We start from the raw sequence: 18,645 nt of genomic DNA, 5'->3' as shown, positions 1-18,645 counted from the left end.
AGTTGAACAGTTAATTTATTTCTCAGCAAAATTCCTCTGTAATGGTATTTGGCTTTTAGGGGCCATAGGATGGCTGGGATGCTGATGGCTAGGGATAGAAAAACTTTTATTTACTATTGTTGTTGTTGTTGTTGTTGTTATTATTATTATTATTATTATTATTATTATTATTTTAGATAGGACTTCACTATATTTCCCTTCTCAGCCTGGAACACTGTGTAGCCCAGACATCTCAAACTTACAGAGATCTGCCTGCCTCTGCCTTTTTAGTAGTGTGATTAAAATCATGTGCCATGATACCTGGCTTTTTTTTTTTTTTTTTTTTTTTTTTTTGGTGACAGGATTTTATTATGTGTCTCTGGCTGTCTGTCCTGCAATTCATATGTAGACCAGGCTGTTCCCAAACTTAGAAATCCACATGCCCCAGCCTCCCAGGTGCTGGGGTTAAAGGCATGTACCACTACCCTAGCTCCTGGCCTTTTTTTTTTTAAAGTGCGTTGTTTTTATTTATATGTATGTGTGTGCTGGCCCTTGACGAGGCCCAAAGAGGGTGTCAAATCTACTGGAACTGGACTTAGAAACTGTTGTATGAAACTATGCCTTGCTTCAGAAAGCATTACTGAGACTGGACTTGTCCAGCACCGAAAACACACACACACACACACACACACACACACACACACACGGGGGGGGGGGGGAGGGCAGAGGGAGAAGGAGAGGGGGAGAGAGGATTTCAAGATAAAATGACATCTCTAGGAATATTAAAATATTTTTGTAGTTAAGATGATCAGTACTAAAAAAAAGGAAAAATAGCCGGGCGGTGGTGGCACATGCCTTTAATCCCAGCACTCGGGAGGCAGAGGCAAGTGGATCTCTGTGAGTTCAAGGACAGCCTGGTCTCCAAAGCGAGTTCAGGACAGCCAAGGCTACACAGAGAAACCCTGTCTCGAACCCCCCGTCCCCCCCAAAAAAGGCAAAAATATAGTTCCATGTGGCTGAGCCCAATAGAAGGGTTTATTAGCCACCACAGTTAATAAAGGCTCCATGAAGTTCTGTGCTGAATCATACATATAATTTCTCATGTGTAGCAGAAGTCCATAAAGGAATAGGTGCAGGTGTGGGCAGAAAGGCTAGGGTATGAATCTCTCTCCCTTCTCTGCCAGGTCGGTACAGTGCGTTGTGCATTTCCGTGACTCTTCTACTTTAAATCCTAACCGCTTATTGTGTATTTTGTCCTTTAAAATTGGGATAATTCTATAGTCATTATTTGGGAATCTAACAGCATTCTATAGTTGTATTGGATTCTAATTCTAATATGCCTATTCTTGGCCCATTATTAACTTGTTTGGTTTTTAACTTATTCCTTGTTTTTCATCTTACTATAACTTTTTTTTTTTCATTTCTTAGTACTGCCCTATTGTCCTCTTTTGCTTAGTAACATTGGTGTTTGTTTTTTGACTAATCTTTGATCAATTTTGGCTTTTTTGTGCCTGTTTTCTACTTTTTTTTTTTTTTTTTTTTTTTTTTGTAGTTAGGATTTCAGGTTGCAGTACTGGCTGTCTTGGACTCAGTTGTTTTTTGTTTTTTTGTTTTTGTCTTTATTCGTTGTTTCTAAGTTGAAATTGCAAGCATTAGAAAATTTAGAATTCCTTAGTAATTTGTATTCAGTGGAAGTAATCAGTGTCACATTTTAGTTTAGTGATATAAGTAGTGCTTGTAATTGTTTGTTTTAAAGTATTCACTGGCATTTTGCTTGCATATTTATCTGTGTGAGGGTGTTGGATCCTCTGGAACTGGAGCTGCAGACAGTTGTGAGCTGCCATGTAGGAGCTGGGAATTGAACTTGGGTCCTTTGGAAGAGCAGCCAATGAGTGCTCTTATTCACTGAGCCATCTCTCCAGCCCCTTGTAATAATTTTAATAGCAGCAAAAGCACTGTTTAACTTTCTTCACTAGGATAATGCCTATTCTTTTGAGAGGATAGTGCTTAGCTTTCTCTCAACTAGCAAAGCAACCTTTGGATATTTAGTTACATGGTTTTGCTTGATTTGAAGTAAGTGTTCTCGTAATAAAAATATCAACTGGAGTTAAGGAAAGGACTCATGCGCAATCTATTAATTTTGCAGATGTGGGAAGAATATCCTGATGTTTATGGGGTTAGGCGGTCGAACCGAAGCAGACAAGAGCCATCACGGTTTAATATTAAGGAAGAGGTAAGAAAAAGGTATCAGAGGGGATGCATTTCAATTCCCTGTCTCACCTCACCTCTGACTGCTATATATTACTATTAAAAAGACTGAGCTTCAGGCGCTGCAGTTAAAAGTGACTGTCATGGGGTTTTTCTGTGAACAGATAAGTAGGCAAAAAGTAACAAACACCAAATAGTTAATAGTTATTGTTTTGTTTCAATAGTTATGCTGTTTTATGGCTTTTAAAGTTAAATTTCCAGCAAGTTCACTTTGGACATCTAGAATTTTATCTAAACGAATGACTCATTTGCTGAACAAATGGAACATGGAATAGGTTTTGCATTTACTCCAGAGAAAAACAAGAGGAGTGTTTAATGTATTTTGTTTTTCTTAATTTATGTAAGTTTGATTTTCTATCTTAATTGTAGTGTGAGATAGAAAACTAGTTTCTAGTATATTAACTTTTTGGTCTATATATATGAGATGTAGCACTTTGTTTTTATATATTTATTTATTTATTTGGAGTACTTTTTTAAAGTGATGGGGCAGAACTTTGCTACTTGAGCATGCTAAACAAGTACCCTATCACATAACTACATCCCCAGTGTCTAGCCTGATGATTTTTTTAAGTATTATGTAGTGGGTTCACACATCTATAGACTCAAACATGTTTCTCAGATTGTGGCATTGTTTAGTGAAATCTCTCCATAGTAGATTTGTAGAGTCAATTCTTGAAGGGCTACTTATTCCTGTCTCAGTGAAGTGTCCCCTTTCTGCCTTAGGAGGAGTTGGCTATTAGTCATGTAACATTCTTCCCATGGCAGTGATGTTTTGATACCCAGTGCTGGGAGCTAGGCACAGGTTTTTGTAAGTGTCTGCTGAAAATCAAGTTCACGTCAACGCCTGCACGTTTATGCTGTGTGAGTTCTGAGTGGCTTCTGAGCTGGTGTGCCTGTGTTTCCTTCCCCATAGTGCCAGGGCCACTGAGCCAGGTTCCTTATATCCAGTCATGCCTGTATACTCCGCCTGTCTTATAGATCCATACATCCGTAGACTCACAGCAGTAGGAGGGAGGAGTGCCATTTTGGTTCTTTTTTGCGAAGACACTATTCTACTGTCTCTGACTATACTCCTTCCTTTGCCTACTGCAGTTAGCTCTTCATTCTTGATTGCAGATGCTCTTTAATCGAGTTTAAAGTGAATAAATCAGAAAGCCTTTAAGGTGCACTCACTAAATTTGGTAGTTTTTATATGTTGTTTTGAGTCTGCAGCTGCCTGTAGAGTTACTGCTAGCACATGTGGCTTTTAAGTTTTATGTTAAGAATTAAGTAAATTCTAAAATTCTGTTCCTCAGCCCTAGTAGGTACATTTCAAGTGCTGAGTTCACATGTGGTGATGGCTCACTGTGCTTGACGTTATAGGTACAGAGCGTTTACATGTAGAAAGTTGTATTTGATGTTGCTGTTCAAGATGACTCTGAGCTAAGTACAGACTTGAGAAGGAGACACTGGTTTTCAAAGAAAAAGAAGAGTGGGCTCCACATAGCAGGTGCTTAGGTTTCATTCCGTCTAAAGTCTCACTGTGAATTAAAGTCTGTAATCATTTTTCCCCCTCACACACTGAAGGCAAGTAGCGAGTCTGAGAGTGGGAGTCCAAAAAGAAGAGGCCAGAGGCAGCTGAAAAAACAGTAAGTCTTTTATGGGGAAATAACATAATCTGATAGTTTGAACTTGTCTGCATTTCTTGGACAATCTCTGTGTTCTATCTGTACCAGGGCTCTTTGCTTGCTTTATATTGCTAGGATTCTCAGTTTCACTTGGAGGCCTCATATATGTCCATGGACTGTGTTTGTTAGAGCCCCAACCCTAGCTTCTTAAGGGGTGGCCAAATTAACTCAGTTAATTTTTTTCTTGAAAGTAAACATAAATACCATTCTTGTTAAGTAAGGAATGATTTAAATTGGCTGCTTCTCTTGTTGTTGACATGATAAGAATTTATTGTTTGGGTACCCATTTTTGTAATGAAATACAGACTGTTTTCATATAATTCTAAGATTATAGTTTGTAGACCAGAACATTTTGATTCTGGAGCTTAGAGTTAAAATAATTTATAACAAATATACTCTTTTTTTTTTTTTTTTTTTGGTTTTTCGAGACAGGGTTTCTCTGTGTAGCCTTGGCTGTCCTAGACTCACTTTGTAGACCAGGCTGGCCTTGAACTCACAGCGATCCGCCTGCCTCTGCCTCCTGAGTGCTGCGATTACAGGCGTGCGCCACCACGCCTGGCTAACAAGTATACTCTTAATCATTACTTTTTGCAGCATTAGAGTTTGAATACAGGGCCTCATACATGCTGTAGGCAAGCACTCTACCACTGAGCTAAAGCCTTAGTTCTATGCTCATTAATTATGAAAAGTAGCTTTTTAAAAATGCAGTTACATTTAAAGAGTGTGTATGTGTAGGTGTGCATGTGGACGTCAGGAACAGCTGTGGGAGCCTCTCCTTTCATGTGGGCTGTGGTCATAATGCTTGTGGGTGAGCGCACCTTTATGTGCTGAACCATCTCACCGGCCTGATTTGTTCATTTTGACACAGGGTCTCAAGTGTTATAGGTCAGTCTTGGTCTTGGTCTTACTATGTAGCCAAGGATAACCTTGAACTCTTGATCTTCATGCCTTTTCCAAATTCTGGAATTACAGGTGTTTATCATATTTTTTTTAATTAAAATTTTTTTTTAAGACAGAGTCTCACTCACTCTTGTGTGGAGCACAGGGTTTGCCTAGAGCTCACACTATAGACCATGGTGGCCTTGAATGTGCTGGGATTACAGGTGTGTGCCATCACTCCTGGCTTCAGGATAGTTATTTTTTATTTTTATTATATTTGAGGCAAAGTCTTGTTTTACTGCCAGATCAGCCTCAAACTTAAGGTGATCCACTTGCCTCAGCCTCCTGGTGATGAAGGTAAAGGAATGTGGCTCTCTTGCTGGCTATTCATTATTACTTTTATTTATTATTATTAATTTTTTAAGATAAGAATCTAACTACGGGCCTGGAGAGATTGCTCAGAGGTTAAGAGCACTGACTGCTCTTCCAGAGGTCCTGAGTTCAATTCCCAGCAACCACATGGTGGCTCACAACTATCTATAATATGATCTGATGCCTTCTTCTGGCCTGCAGGTATACATGCAGACAGAGCATTGTATACATAATAATAAAAAAATTAAAAAAAAAAATACTACGTAGAGAAGACTGAGCCTCCCGTCTTCACTTTCCAAATGCCAGGATTGTAAGACAGTCCCTCTATGCTTGGATGTTCATTATTTTTAGTTAAAAAATTCTGAGTAGTCAAAACTGTTAGGTTTTTAAATAACAGCTCCCTCCCTCCCCATATCCATGGGATACTGTTCCTTTCACTATGTGAATTCTATAGATCCTTGTTTGAAAAATGCAGAACTTGTACATTAGCTCAAGAAAACTTTCCACTGAAGACCAGGCTGGCCTCGAACTCACAGCAATCTGTCTGCCTCTGCCGTTTGAGTGCTGGGATTAAAGGCATGTGCCACCATGCCCGGCTCCATATTCTAATTTCTTAAACCCATTTCTCTAACTCCAAAATAGTAATACGTATTCTGCTCGCCCAACAGTTAATAAAAGTAGTTACATTAAATGTATATTACTAAAGAACTTTGTAAAGTAGTATATAGTGTTGTCTTGCCTAAATACTCCCACGTTCCATTGTGGTTTATCTGCTGAAGAGACAACATACCGGGATGTCTTATAAGGCTTTCCTTGCAGTTCAGATGCATGAGCTGCTTGGGAGACTGTTTTTTCTGTTTTGTTTTTGTCCACTGCCTTTGTGTGGATGTTTTATGAAATGCCCACCTTGTCCACATTGTGGGAAGGCAGCACAGTTTACATATAACTGGCAATTTTGATTTAATAACAAGTGTAACAGAATTTGCTGTGTGTGGCTATGTGGATTTCAGAATTGGGAAAGACTCATTCAAAGGGTATGGCATTTGAAATATTGGTACAATGACATGCCCTTCAGAAACTGTGTATCCATGCATTTTTATTCTTTTTCTTTTCTTGAGATGAGGTCTCAAATTTTTAAAAAAGCTGAAGGAATGAAGTGTACTCCAAATGTCCACATTTGGGCAGCGGTGTATAGGATTTCTGCAGAGTCTTTGTCCCAGTAGTGTTTATAAAGCTACTGTGTATTGGTCCAACTTTTCCTTCCAACCAAATGTTAAAACATTTTAGTTATAATCATGCAGGTTTATGGGTCTGGGTGTGTGACAGACAGAGACAGGCAGAGAGAGAGAGAGAGACGGGGGGAGGGGAGGAGACAGAGATCATAGTTATTTATTTCAGTGTTTTGAATTAAGAATCTGTCCCAGACATGTCAAAATGGAATTGAGTCATTATTAGTCTCAGATTGGAATTGTTTGTGAAAGTATTCTGTCTTTGGGAAGTCTGCTATCTGGAAGCCATTTTCCTCTTTTTCTGATGTATCTTTTATAGCTGAGGAAAAAATAATTCTCCTTTGACACATAGCTAGCCACTGCCCATTGTGGCCAAAACTCAGGCTCATTATATTGAAAGTGGCTTTTGTCTGTGCCTGTCTTCTGAATTTATGTTCTGCAGCCTGTCTTTTCTAATGGAAAGGCAACTGTTCCCAGCTGATTCCTGTTCAGACTACTTGTTTGTTTACATTTCTTTGGAGGCTCATTAGCAGGTTGGTAGTTTTGGTGTTTTTTTTCCCCCCAAAGTTCCCAAAATTTGGGAATAATTCTGTTGGTGCCTTCTGCTAGATTAAAATGGAAGGTTCTTTTGATAACTGACATAGTTTTTAATCAAGTTCTTGCCTCTTTATCTCATGTTTATTTTATGTATATGCATGTTTTGTCTTTATGCAAATATATGCACCCACTTATGCCTGCTGTCTTTAGAGTTGAGAACTAGAGTTAGGGATGGTTGGGAACCTCTGTGTGGGTCTTGGGAACTAAACTCAGGTCCCCTGGAAGAGCAGCAAGTGCTCCTAACATTTGAGCCAGCCCCAAGTCCTCATCTCTTAAGACTCCCCTTTAAGCTGGGCATGGTGGTGCACTCCTTTAATCCCAGGCAGGTGGACTCTGTGAGTTAAAGGCCAGCCTGGTATACAAAGAGTGTCTAGGACAGCCAGGGTTGTTACACAGAGAAACCCTGTCTGGAAAGACTCTTCTCCACTGCAGTGGCACTTCCTTTTAAGTTGGCTTCCTACGAGAAATGAGCAGTTTTAATTGTTAAGAATTGTGGTGCATGCCTTTAGTCCCAGCACTCAGGAGACAGAGGCAGGTGGATCGCTGTGAGTTCGAGGCCAACCTGGTCTGCAAAGCAAGTCCAGGACAGCCAAGGCTACACAGAGCAACCCTGTCTTGAAAAACCAAGAAAAGAATTGTGTTTGGGAGAGACTTTGCACAGCTGATTCTTTTTCCTATTGGGTGGCAAACTCCTATAATCCAAGCTCTTAGGAGACAGAGACAGAAAGAAGTAGATATATCTTGGCGAGTTCAAGGCTAGCCTTGTCTACATAGTAAGTTCCGGGCCAGACAAAGCTCTATAGTGAGTTCCTGTTTCAGAAAAAACAAAACAAAACAAAATACTTTTATTTTTTCTTGCTTTTGAAAATTAAGATACAATGTGGCCAATTTCAAGCACCTGCACCTCTAGTTGTCTAGATAGTCTGGAATGTGTAAGCGTTACTGTAGTTTTTCTTAGGTCTTTAAGGGTGTTCTGTGGATTATGATGGAGAAAAGCAGGTGTGAGGTTTGCTGTGGGTGTAAGTAACTTAGGCTCCTGCAAAGAAGAATATCTCACTGGGCTTCTAGAGCAGTTGGTTTGATAAGTTTTCCCCTCTTATATTCTTGTGTTGGAAGAACCCAAGTTCTCCTGGTTGTGTATAAATTTTTAACTTGACTGGGATGCTCAGGCCTCAGCATACAGTTTATTGTGATTTTAGTTTGCCTCTTGATAGTCCTATCTCAGATTACATAAGGATGGGTTTTTCTTATTGTTGTACTCTTCCTTGGCCCTTAGTTTTCCATGTTTTTGAGACTTGTTCCTATGAAGCCATTTTCTTTCTTTCTTTCAAGATTTATTTATTATTATGTATTCAGTGCTTTGCCTGCATGTACGCCTGCAGGCCAGAAGAGGGCAGCAGATCACATTATAGATGGTTGTGAGCCACCATGTGGTTGCTGGGAATTGAACTCAGGACCTCTGGAAGAGCAGCCAGTGCTCTTAACCTCTGAGCCATCTCTTCAGCCCATGTGAGGCCATTTTCTACAGCATGACTTTGGAGGGGTAAACAACTAGTTCAGAGTCCTAGGGAGACTGCAAACTCACATATCAACTTTTAGGATCACCTTTCTCCTTCCATCTTCTTGGCAATCATCTTCTATTACTTAAATCCCCCTTTTTTCTTGTTTGTTTCTTGAGACAGGGTTTTGCTTGTACCCAAGGTCAGTTTTGAATTTACCTTTGTGCTGTCTTGTTTGAGTATACCATCATCTCTGGCTTTTTTATATTCTTTAGCAAAATTTTATTATACTAGACCTTGAGTAAACAGAACAAGCTAGGTCCCAGAGTATAGGTAGAAGCCAGAAAGGCTTTGATTTAAAGAGAGACTGAGAGGTAGAAGCCAGTTACAGAGCTTATTATCTACTTTCATTCTGAAAGTATCCAACATGGTTGCCTGGAAACTGATAGGGCTGGTTCGTTAGTATTTAACAAAGGCACTTTCTATTTACCAGCCTTTATATTTATCTTTGTTCAAGGAGTCAATGACGTAGAGTGCTGATAGAACCTGAATAGTGCACATGAAAGTATACTGTGCATTTCATGAAAGGGTTGATTCCCCCCTCCCCCCCCATCCCCACCCCAGCCTCACCTAATCCACGTGGGGCTGACTTAGTTGTAGTAACTAATTAGAAACTTTTGCAGCTGTTTGGAAGGGCCCAGGAATCTGTAGATCCAACCCCCTTTGGGAGCAAGCCAGCACTGTTTTTCTTGACTTGTCCTATGAAGAATATTAATTTTACTTGGTTGTTCTGCGACAGGCATCTTTGATTATGACCTGTAAAGGGGACCCATGGGTACAGTGGTAATTGTTTTGTTTACAGAGGAACCTTAAGCATGTACCTGCCAGTTTTTCCCTAGGTCTTTCATGCCCAGTAGCTATAACATACTTTGTTCACTACAGGTGAGAAATGAGCTGTGGTGTCCTGTTTTGCCTTAAAAAGCTAAAGCTCTTAGGAATAGGACACCAGTAGGCTATGGCTCTTTAAAGCCTTGTAAGATCTAAAGGGGCAAAAGAACACTCCCCTTATCTACTGATGACTAAAGACTTAGTTTTAACGGAACAGATTGCTTAGTTGGATGTTAGGTTCAGCACTGAAAAATAACTCCAGGCACTGTTTTAATTATGTTCTAAAGACTTAAAGCATTTTATATAGGTTGGAGTTGGAGCTTAGAGGAAGAGTACTGGCCTAGCCCAGCAAAATACAAGTCTTGGGGTGTGTTTTCTTTCTGTCCCCCCACCCCGTTTCAAATACATATATACCCAATATCAGCATCATATGTGAATTTGTTAAAATTCAGAGCTTTCATGATTGATAGCCTTTGAGTCAGAAGCAAGTTCTTTCGCTAGTTCTCATGCATGCCAAAGCTTGCATTATATGTATTATGGGCTCAGTCTTGTTAGTGATACACTGGTGAACAAAATAGAATGGATAATAGCATTTTTTTATCCATAGAAAAGGTCATTTGAAAATTATAGTCTCCATTTATATTTGTTATTAGAATTATACTAGGAAGAGGTGGTATATAATTCAGAAAGAATAACAAAAAACAATTTAAACTGATCTTAAATATATCTCTTTAAAAAATAATATCTAAGGCACATATATTCTGTATTTCAGAAGATGAGTTTGGAATTTGTTTTTTGAGATTGCTTAGGTTAGTAATTCTTATAGAAAATTTATTTTGTTTTGCTTTTGATCACAGAGAAAAATGGAAACAGGACCCCTCAGACGACGAACAGGAACAAGGCACCAGTGCAGAGAGTGAACCAGAACAAAAGAAAGGAAAAGCGAGAAGACCAGTCCCTAGAAGGTAGGCTGCTTGCTTGCCCAGCCTCTGCTTCTGGGTGAGCTTACTGTGGGTTACGTGGGAAGGGGAAGTCTGCTGGAGCCAGGGCCCTAAACAGACAAACGGTCCTGCTCCAGGATTTGGATGTCTCTTCTCTTTGTGCCAGCCTGTATCTTTACCAAGTGTCTAAATGAGATCATTTTCAAGTGTTTGGATGGATGCAGTTCTGACCAGAGATACTTTTTCCTTCTTCATGAACCAGTCGATTAAAAAAAAAAATCTTACTGTTATCATATATTAATTATACAAACTAGTGAACTTCCTCATTGCATTTTCTTTCTTTTTTTTTCTTTTCTTTTCTTTCTCCTCATGGCAGTCTTTGTTTAGGGTGTGTGGTATATGCAACTATGTCTTCTGCTTTCAAGCAGTAACAAAAAATCCTTCCTGTTTGTGTGGCCAGGGTAAATTCTTTTTGGAGAACTAACTCTTTGCTTGTTTTCCTTACTTACTTTTTTGCTTTTTGAGACAGAGTTTCTCTATTTAGTCCTGGCTGTCCTGGAACTCACTGTGTAGACCAGGCTAGCATCAAACTCACTGAGATCCTTCTGCCTCTGCTTCCCAAGTGTGCGAATCAAGGCGTATACCACCACTGCTGGCAAAAACTAATTTTTAAGATCAAAATGCTTTTCTGGCTGATTGAAAGTACGTTTATAGTTATATATATATATAGATACATAATGTCCATAATACTTAGCAGAGAGCCTAATTGTATAGAGATGGACATAGGATGAGAAGGCAACAAGGTTTGGTAATTTTGATCAAACTTGGCAAATGATGATAACATAAGAAGGCAGAAGAAACTTACTGAGACTCAAGAGTAGTTTAGAAGTGAAAATACCATCCAGATGTGTTCTCAACATTAGAAAGATAGCCCTGACCAGGAGGCAGTTCAAAGTGAGCTGCTGTTACTCTCCTTCTCCACTGGGCTCAACACCATTTCCCCCTAAGGATGGCCAGATTCTAAAAGCAGCTTTAGCATACAGGCTTATATATTTGGTTTTGTTTTTTGAGACAAGGTTTCACTGTGTAGCTCTGGCCTTTGTGGAAAAGCTATATAGACCAGGCTAGCCTCAGACTCAACACCCCAAGAAAATTTAACTATCCTTTGTGTGTGTGTGTGTGTGTGTGTGTGTGTGTGTGTGTGTTACGTGTGTATGCGAGTGTATTGGAAGGCCAGAGGTCATCTCTGGGTTGTGTTCCTCAGGAGCTATCTGTTCACCTTGCCTTTTGAGACAGGATCACTCCCTGGAACCTGGGCCCAGTGAGTAGTTCAGCCTAGCTCCAGCCCGGCTTCAGCCCAGCCCCAAGTGTCCTACTGTCACTACTTTCCCAATATATGCCACTGTGCCTGTCTTTTTATGTAGATTATGGGGACGGAACTCAGGTCATCATGCTTGTGTGATGACACTTTACAGACTCAGCCATCTTTCCGGTCCACAGATATATATACCCTCTTTTACTATTGAGTGGAATGGGGTCAAATCATACCCAATACCTACCCTATTAATGGCCTGAAGGCTAATAATAATTTTTATTGATGAACACTTATCATTTTACTTTGATAATAGTACTAAATTTGAGTCCTAATTACATGAAACATTCTGTGCAGAAGAATTCTATTTTTATTAATCATATCACCAAAGCATACTGTATCTTTGCTTTGATCAATAAAAATAAATAGCTGGGCGTGGTGGCACACGCCATTAATCCCAACACTCAGGAGGCAGAGGCAGGCGGATCGCTGTGAGTTCGAGGCCAGCCTGGTCTACAAAGTGAGTCCAGGATGGCCAAGGCTACACAGAGAAACTCTGTCTCGAAAAACAAAACAAAACAAACAAACAAACAAAAAAATAAATAAATAAAAAATTAAAAAAAAACAAATAAATATGACAAATGTATGTTTCTCATATAATATTGTGACAAATATATGTCTTGTATTTACATAAGTACTTATACAGTGGCCCAGTTTTGTGCTTTGGCCAACAAAATCTAAAATATTTACCCTCTAGCCATTTACAGAACAATTTGCTAGCCTTTGGCCTGGGGCCCCTCAGGGAAAGCCTGAACTTTTTCTCTGCTCTGAGTTTAGCACTCAAAACTGAAGTGTCATGCTGGCTCTTTGCCCCTTATTCACTGAGTCCTTGATCATTTCTTACGGTTCGTTAAATAGGGAGGAGAAACACATTAATGTGATTGCATGTTATCTTCCCTCCCTTGTGTTTCTGAGAGTACTATGTACTGGAGGTTAACTTCGAACTCCTGAACCTCCTCTTGTCACCTCATAGTTCTGAGATTCCAGGTCTGATCCCAAGCCTGGCCCCCTTTAGAGAATTATCAGCTTTTCTGGCTGATTGAAAGTATATTTATAGTTTATGACCCTTTTTATATAATGTCCATAACACTTAGCAGAGAATGCTCTGGGAAATGCCATTAATTAGCTTTGAAGTAGTTACCAAGTGACAGATTTGCTTTTTCTTTCCCTCTGTTCATTTTAGAACAGTGCCCAAACCTCCAGTTAAAAAGCAACCTAAGATTCAGCGTGGAAAGAAGAAAAAGCAGGAGTCCTCTGATGATGACGATGATGATGATGACGCTCCCAAAAGGCAGACTCGACGAAGAGCTGCTAAAAATGTGAGGTCAGTTGTGCCCTGGAAGTTCTTCATTGATGTGAAGGCCATAAAGGAGTTATTTAGAACTTGTTCTTTAAGTTTCAGATGATGCCATTGACAGATAGGAGTAGCAGCCCGAGGGCGGCACACTTCTTTGATCCCAGCATGGGGGAGGCAGAGGTGGGTGGGTCTCTATGAGTTTAAGGCTAGCCTAGTCTACATAGCTTATTCCAGAAAGGCCAGAGCTACACAGTGAGATCTTGTCTCAAAAAACCCCAAAAGGATATAAGCCTGTAGCTAAAGCTGCTTTAGAAATTGGCCATCCTTGGGGAAAAATAGTGCTGAGCCCAGTGGAGAATGGGAGTAACAACAGATCACTGTGAGCCGCTGCACGGCCAGGGCCTGTCTTTCTAGTGCTGAGAACATGGCTGCGTGGTATTTTCACTTCTGAGCTACTGTCAAGTTTCATTGTACTTACTGATTTGGGTATAATCATGTTATTAAACTTTAGTTAGTTCCAGGATATGAGGTGTTAATTTATGGTGACAGAAGATATAGATATATTCAGATAATTGGTTTATTTGTTTCATCTCAAGAATGTGAATTACATGTACTTTCTGAGCATATGTACGTTTCTTTTGGTGTACTTAGAAATGTGAAGTTGACTCCTAGAGAGATGAATGACTTGCTCGATATTTCCAATTGATAGTTAAGTGTGGGACTAGGCTTTCAATATGTTGGTGTTTAGCTTAGCTTGTTTTCTTACTGTGTTAAATCTAGAATTATGTTTTTCTGTAATTATTTTGTTGTGTTGGAGATTAAGCCTGGGGCCTTGCTCATATGAGGCAAATGCTACTGACCTGTGCCCCCTTATATTTATTGTTCCCATGTTTTAAAAGTTTTTCTTCTTTTTATGTTTTTGATGTAGCTCAGGCTAGTCTGGAACTTACTATGTAGTCAAGGCTATCCTGAAATTTACTATGTGGCTCAGACTAGCCTCAGGCTGTTTCTTTGCCCTCAGTTCTGGGATCATCATGGCCAAATACATCTTATATTTATAAAGCAGGAGTGTGAGTGTGAAAATTCTCAACTGTTTGGGTCATTTTAAATTAAATTCATTTTCTTATTATAGGGAGAGAAAATTATGTGATTGATGCATTTAATATTAGGAATATTGTTTTCCTTTTGTCTGAAATAACAGCAATTTTTCTTTCATTATAAATTTTCTTTGTCATAATTTAGATATTAATTACTCAATCCAAAATAAAGAATATCCGTGTAGTTTCCTGTATCTTGCTTATACATATAGTGTGGGCTACTCCAGACTTTATCTGTGGGCATGCGTTAGAGCTTGAAATGGGGTGAAGTAGGCATTGAGTCCACAGACTAGAGACTCTATGAATAACTTGCTGTTGTGAAAGAGTATGGTTCCTGTTCCAGTGATAGTCTGTAGAGATGCCTGGTTCTGAAGGTACAGTCTCTTACTCATTCAGCATTATTTCTCACACAGTTACAAAGAAGATGATGACTTTGAGACTGATTCAGATGATCTCATTGAAATGACTGGAGAAGGAATTGATGAACAGCAAGATAATAGTGAAACTATTGAAAAGGTCTTAGATTCAAGACTGGGAAAGAAAGGAGGTTTGTGTCCTTGGGGAGCAAATTACTCACTTTGGATTTTTGAGACAGGGTCTCTGGTAGCTTTGGCTGGCCTCCAATGTGGTATATAGACAAGGATGACCTTGAACTCCTAATCCTCTTGTCAATACCTCCCAAGTTCTGGGATTATAGGTGTGGTACCCCATGTCCAGTATATGTGGTACTGGGAGTTGCGTCGGGACTTAATGATGCTTTGCAAACCCTGTACCAACTGGTTGCATCTGGAGCCCACAAGTTATTTTTATGTATGTTCAGCAGACCAATATTTTACATATTCTCTAATGTGATAAATTTAGTCCAAACTTGTATTGTGAATTGCAGAAATTGGCCTTATTCAGAGCTAAAGGCAAAAGACTGTTTTCAGTGTCTTTAAGATTTTTAATTTAAGCTAGTTAAATAATAAGTTGTGTAGTGATAAGCAAGAGGTACTTGCTTGTTAACATGAAGCAAATCTGTGTTTAGTTAGTTGTTTCTGAATAACCTTATGAAGATACCAGACTCATAACAGACATATTTGGATCAAACCGAAAGATTAAAAAAATTGAGATATTTCTTAAGTTGTTCTAAAATACCTTTTCATCAGGAACATGTCATAATAATAGTGTTGGAAATACAGGTCAGTGACGGAGCACTCACTCCAGTCCTTATACTGCAAAAAGACAAAACCAAGCATGATGGTCCTTTTCCTGCCTACCCCTTTCATTTTTGAAATTGGGTCTTGAGAATACGTAGAATTGACTGGGAACCTGGCACCTTGCCTGGCTAACCACACTCCTCACTCCCACGCTGGTCTATTTGAGGGTAAGGCAGGTAACAGCTTTGGGAGGGTGAGTAAGGAGAGGGTATTTTGATTTCTTACTCTATTCTTGGAGGAAGAGATCTGCTTTTTGAGGTAGTCAGTACTAAAAAGGATGCTGTTATTTCATTGTCCGGTGTTTGGACAGAGGACTTGTTTGGTTCTACTTGTAACTTCACACATGCTTTAAGGTAAATAGCATCTTCAGAATATTTGAAAGTACCGAGTCTATCCTGTGTTGTAATAATTGTAATTGTACAATAAGTTGACTGCTTATTCTAAGTCAAAGGCATTTGGTTTATTCAAGAAGAGACTCATCTTGGCAGTTGCTTAATTGGGAATCTTTTCGTTGCCTGGTTTATTACATTTTCTTTAGAGCTGACATGAATCTTTTTGCAGCCACTGGAGCATCTACCACTGTGTATGCTGTTGAAGCTAATGGAGACCCTAGTGGTGACTTTGACACTGAGAGGGAGGAAGGTGAAACCCAGTACCTTATCAAGTGGAAGGGCTGGTCCTACATCCACAGCACATGGGAGAGTGAGGAGTCCTTACAACAACAGAAGGTGAAGGGCCTAAAAAAACTGGAGAACTTCAAGAAGAAAGAGGATGAAATTAAGCAATGGTATGTTGCCTGCTGCTGATCAAAGCTGTATTTTCAGTCGGAGGGAAGGGTGTTTAAAATGTGTGGAGAACACAGATACCTAGAAATTTGCCTTGGTCATCTGAGCAGTCTACTGTTCTGTTTTCTAAATATAGATATCTTCATATACGGCTACTCAATTTTTAGATGTAACAAACAGCTCATTGCACATTTGCTACATTTTTTTTTCTTAAGTATGCTCAATCTGGACAATAAAATAGTGATTTTTTTTTCTTGGCTGTATTGTACATGGGTGAAGTGAGGCATAGAGTAACTGCAAGTGAATCAGTGACTTGAATTTGACAGTTATATGTAGAGACATTTTGTCTTTTTCTTTTGGTTAGGCTGTAGTTGAAGGTTCATATTCTAGAACCCTCTGAGTTATGATACACTTAAAGTTATGCTTGGTTTTAATATAATTTGTAAAACTGATTTGAATTTCTTGTTTGCTTGTTTTTTACATATCACAGACCTGTTATTAGTGAAGATTATGAAAGGGCTACATGGAAACAAATGAGTTTTATATTGTACTTAGAATGTTTGCTTTGGTACATATGGCTAGCTCTCCAAGATCTAACCGACATATGCTTGTTTTTGGTCTTCTGTCTAGGTTAGGGAAAGTTTCTCCTGAAGATGTTGAATATTTCAATTGCCAACAGGAACTGGCCTCAGAGTTGAATAAACAGTATCAGATAGTAGAAAGAGTAATAGGTGAGTTCATGAAAACTGACTTTAGTCGTGTAAACATAGAGAAAATGACAGTTGGCTTTGGATAATATACATTTATAAAATACATTTGTAGGTTTACTTTATGAGGCTAAACAAAGGACTACATTTATTTTGAGTGGAGAGCTAATAATTATTGCTTGTAATTTGGGTTGGGAGTGGTGAGAGACAGAAGTGTCAAGGATGTTGGCTCTCAAGATTTTCTAAGAGAAAATGAATACCATTCACTGAAATGGAAACATCAAAGGAAGAAGAGCTGATTTTTGCAGTTGAAATAAAATGGGAAGGTTGGTAACTTTGTTGTCATGTAAGAGACAAGTATTCACTGAAAGCTACAATATATGTTCACCTGGAGTTTAAGACTCTTGGTCTGACTTGGAGATACATTTAGGTATTGTCAATGCATAGGTGAGTCCCCAAAATGGAGAGTATACATTGTGAAAAGAGAAAGTCTGAGAGCATTATAGAATGCTCCCACGAGACAAAGAGTAGGTGGTGGTCTAAGAGTGAGATGAGAGCTTGCTGGAGTAGAAGTAGGGGATTGAGATGGACCACTGTCTCAGGTTTGATCCTTGAATTTGGGAGTAGGGCTGGCTGTCATCTGTGAAATGGACCCAGGAAATGACTGTTGCCAGAACAGGTCTGATTTAGGCGGCCTCAGGAGAGAATAAGAGTGGGTTCAGAGTATAAACTCAGTGATGTTTTATTTTTAAAAGTAATTGAGTAATAGCTTGGTAGTCTGGGAGCTAGGTCAGAATAGCTTCTTCTTTTTATTTTTTATTTTTTATTTTTTACAGCTTCTTTTTAAACATGAGATAAATAGCACATATTCTTACTTGTAAATCTGTTTGTTTTTTTAATTATTTGTTTTTTATGTGTATGGGTGTTTTGCCTTCATTATTTATAAAGGTAACTATTTACATATTATTTTATTTGGGAGGCAGCTTCTCTATATTATGCTGCCCTGGCTGTCTTGGACCCGTGCATAAAGTGCATGCTTTGTTCCTGAGGAGGCCAGAAGAGGGCTTCAGATCCCTTAGGACTGGAGTTACCCACAGTTGTGAGCTGCTATATTGGTGCTGGGAATTGAAACTGGGTCTTCTGGGAGAGCTGCTACTACTCTTAACTTCTGAGCCATCTCTCCAGCCCCTTACTTGTAAAACTGTTTCTTTCCCTTTCTCTGTATATTTATAACTTTTCTATCTTCTTTTGTGTTTGTTTAGCTGTGAAGACAAGTAAATCTACATTGGGCCAAACAGATTTTCCAGGTGAGTAACACATCTTACCTTTAGTAAATGTTGAGTTTTTATGAACACTTTGTGTTTTGCAGATTATTTACAGTTTTGTCATATGGTATTCATTGGTTATACATTACAAAAGAATTTCACTTTCTTTTTATACTTTGACACTGTTCGGTAAACTTTTCTACATGCTGTAGCACACAGCCGGAAGCCAGCTCCTTCAAATGAGCCCGAATATCTATGCAAATGGATGGGCCTGCCCTACTCTGAATGCAGCTGGGAAGATGAAGCCTTGATTGGAAAGAAATTCCAGAATTGTATCGACAGCTTCCATAGTCGTAACAACTCCAAGACCATTCCCACAAGAGAATGCAAGGTTTGCTGACTGTTAGATTTTGTGGTTTTACTTTTCTCATTTTATATATTTTATCATTTCACATCATATCATCACATCATATCATATACCATTTGTGAGGCAGGGTCTCTCTATTATGCTGTTGTGGCTGTCTTGGAATTCACTTTGTAGACCAAATTAGCCTTAAATTCAGAGATCCATTTGTTTCCTGATCCCACTACACCTACCCTATTG

General features: G+C 39.1%; 1 protein-coding gene across 1 annotated transcript in view; it reads left to right on the top strand.

The window, feature by feature from the left end:
• Chd2 (chromodomain helicase DNA binding protein 2) overlaps positions 1–18,645 on the top strand; it is a 110,612-nt gene that overhangs the window by 23,567 nt on the left and 68,400 nt on the right. Inside the window, exons 4-12 of the mRNA XM_051148729.1 lie at positions 2,126–2,212; positions 3,814–3,875; positions 10,236–10,343; positions 12,875–13,015; positions 14,499–14,632; positions 15,846–16,071; positions 16,700–16,800; positions 18,039–18,083; positions 18,254–18,432. Of these exons, the coding sequence (XP_051004686.1) occupies positions 2,126–2,212; positions 3,814–3,875; positions 10,236–10,343; positions 12,875–13,015; positions 14,499–14,632; positions 15,846–16,071; positions 16,700–16,800; positions 18,039–18,083; positions 18,254–18,432 (1,083 nt within the window). The remainder of the gene's footprint in view (positions 1–2,125; positions 2,213–3,813; positions 3,876–10,235; positions 10,344–12,874; positions 13,016–14,498; positions 14,633–15,845; positions 16,072–16,699; positions 16,801–18,038; positions 18,084–18,253; positions 18,433–18,645) is intronic.

This window comes from Acomys russatus, chromosome 7 (genome assembly GCF_903995435.1).
Source record: "Acomys russatus chromosome 7, mAcoRus1.1, whole genome shotgun sequence".
Taxonomy (NCBI): domain Eukaryota; kingdom Metazoa; phylum Chordata; class Mammalia; order Rodentia; family Muridae; genus Acomys; species Acomys russatus.
The sequence above is the reverse complement of the archived record's forward strand: the minus strand, read 5'-3'. Positions and strand labels throughout refer to the sequence as shown.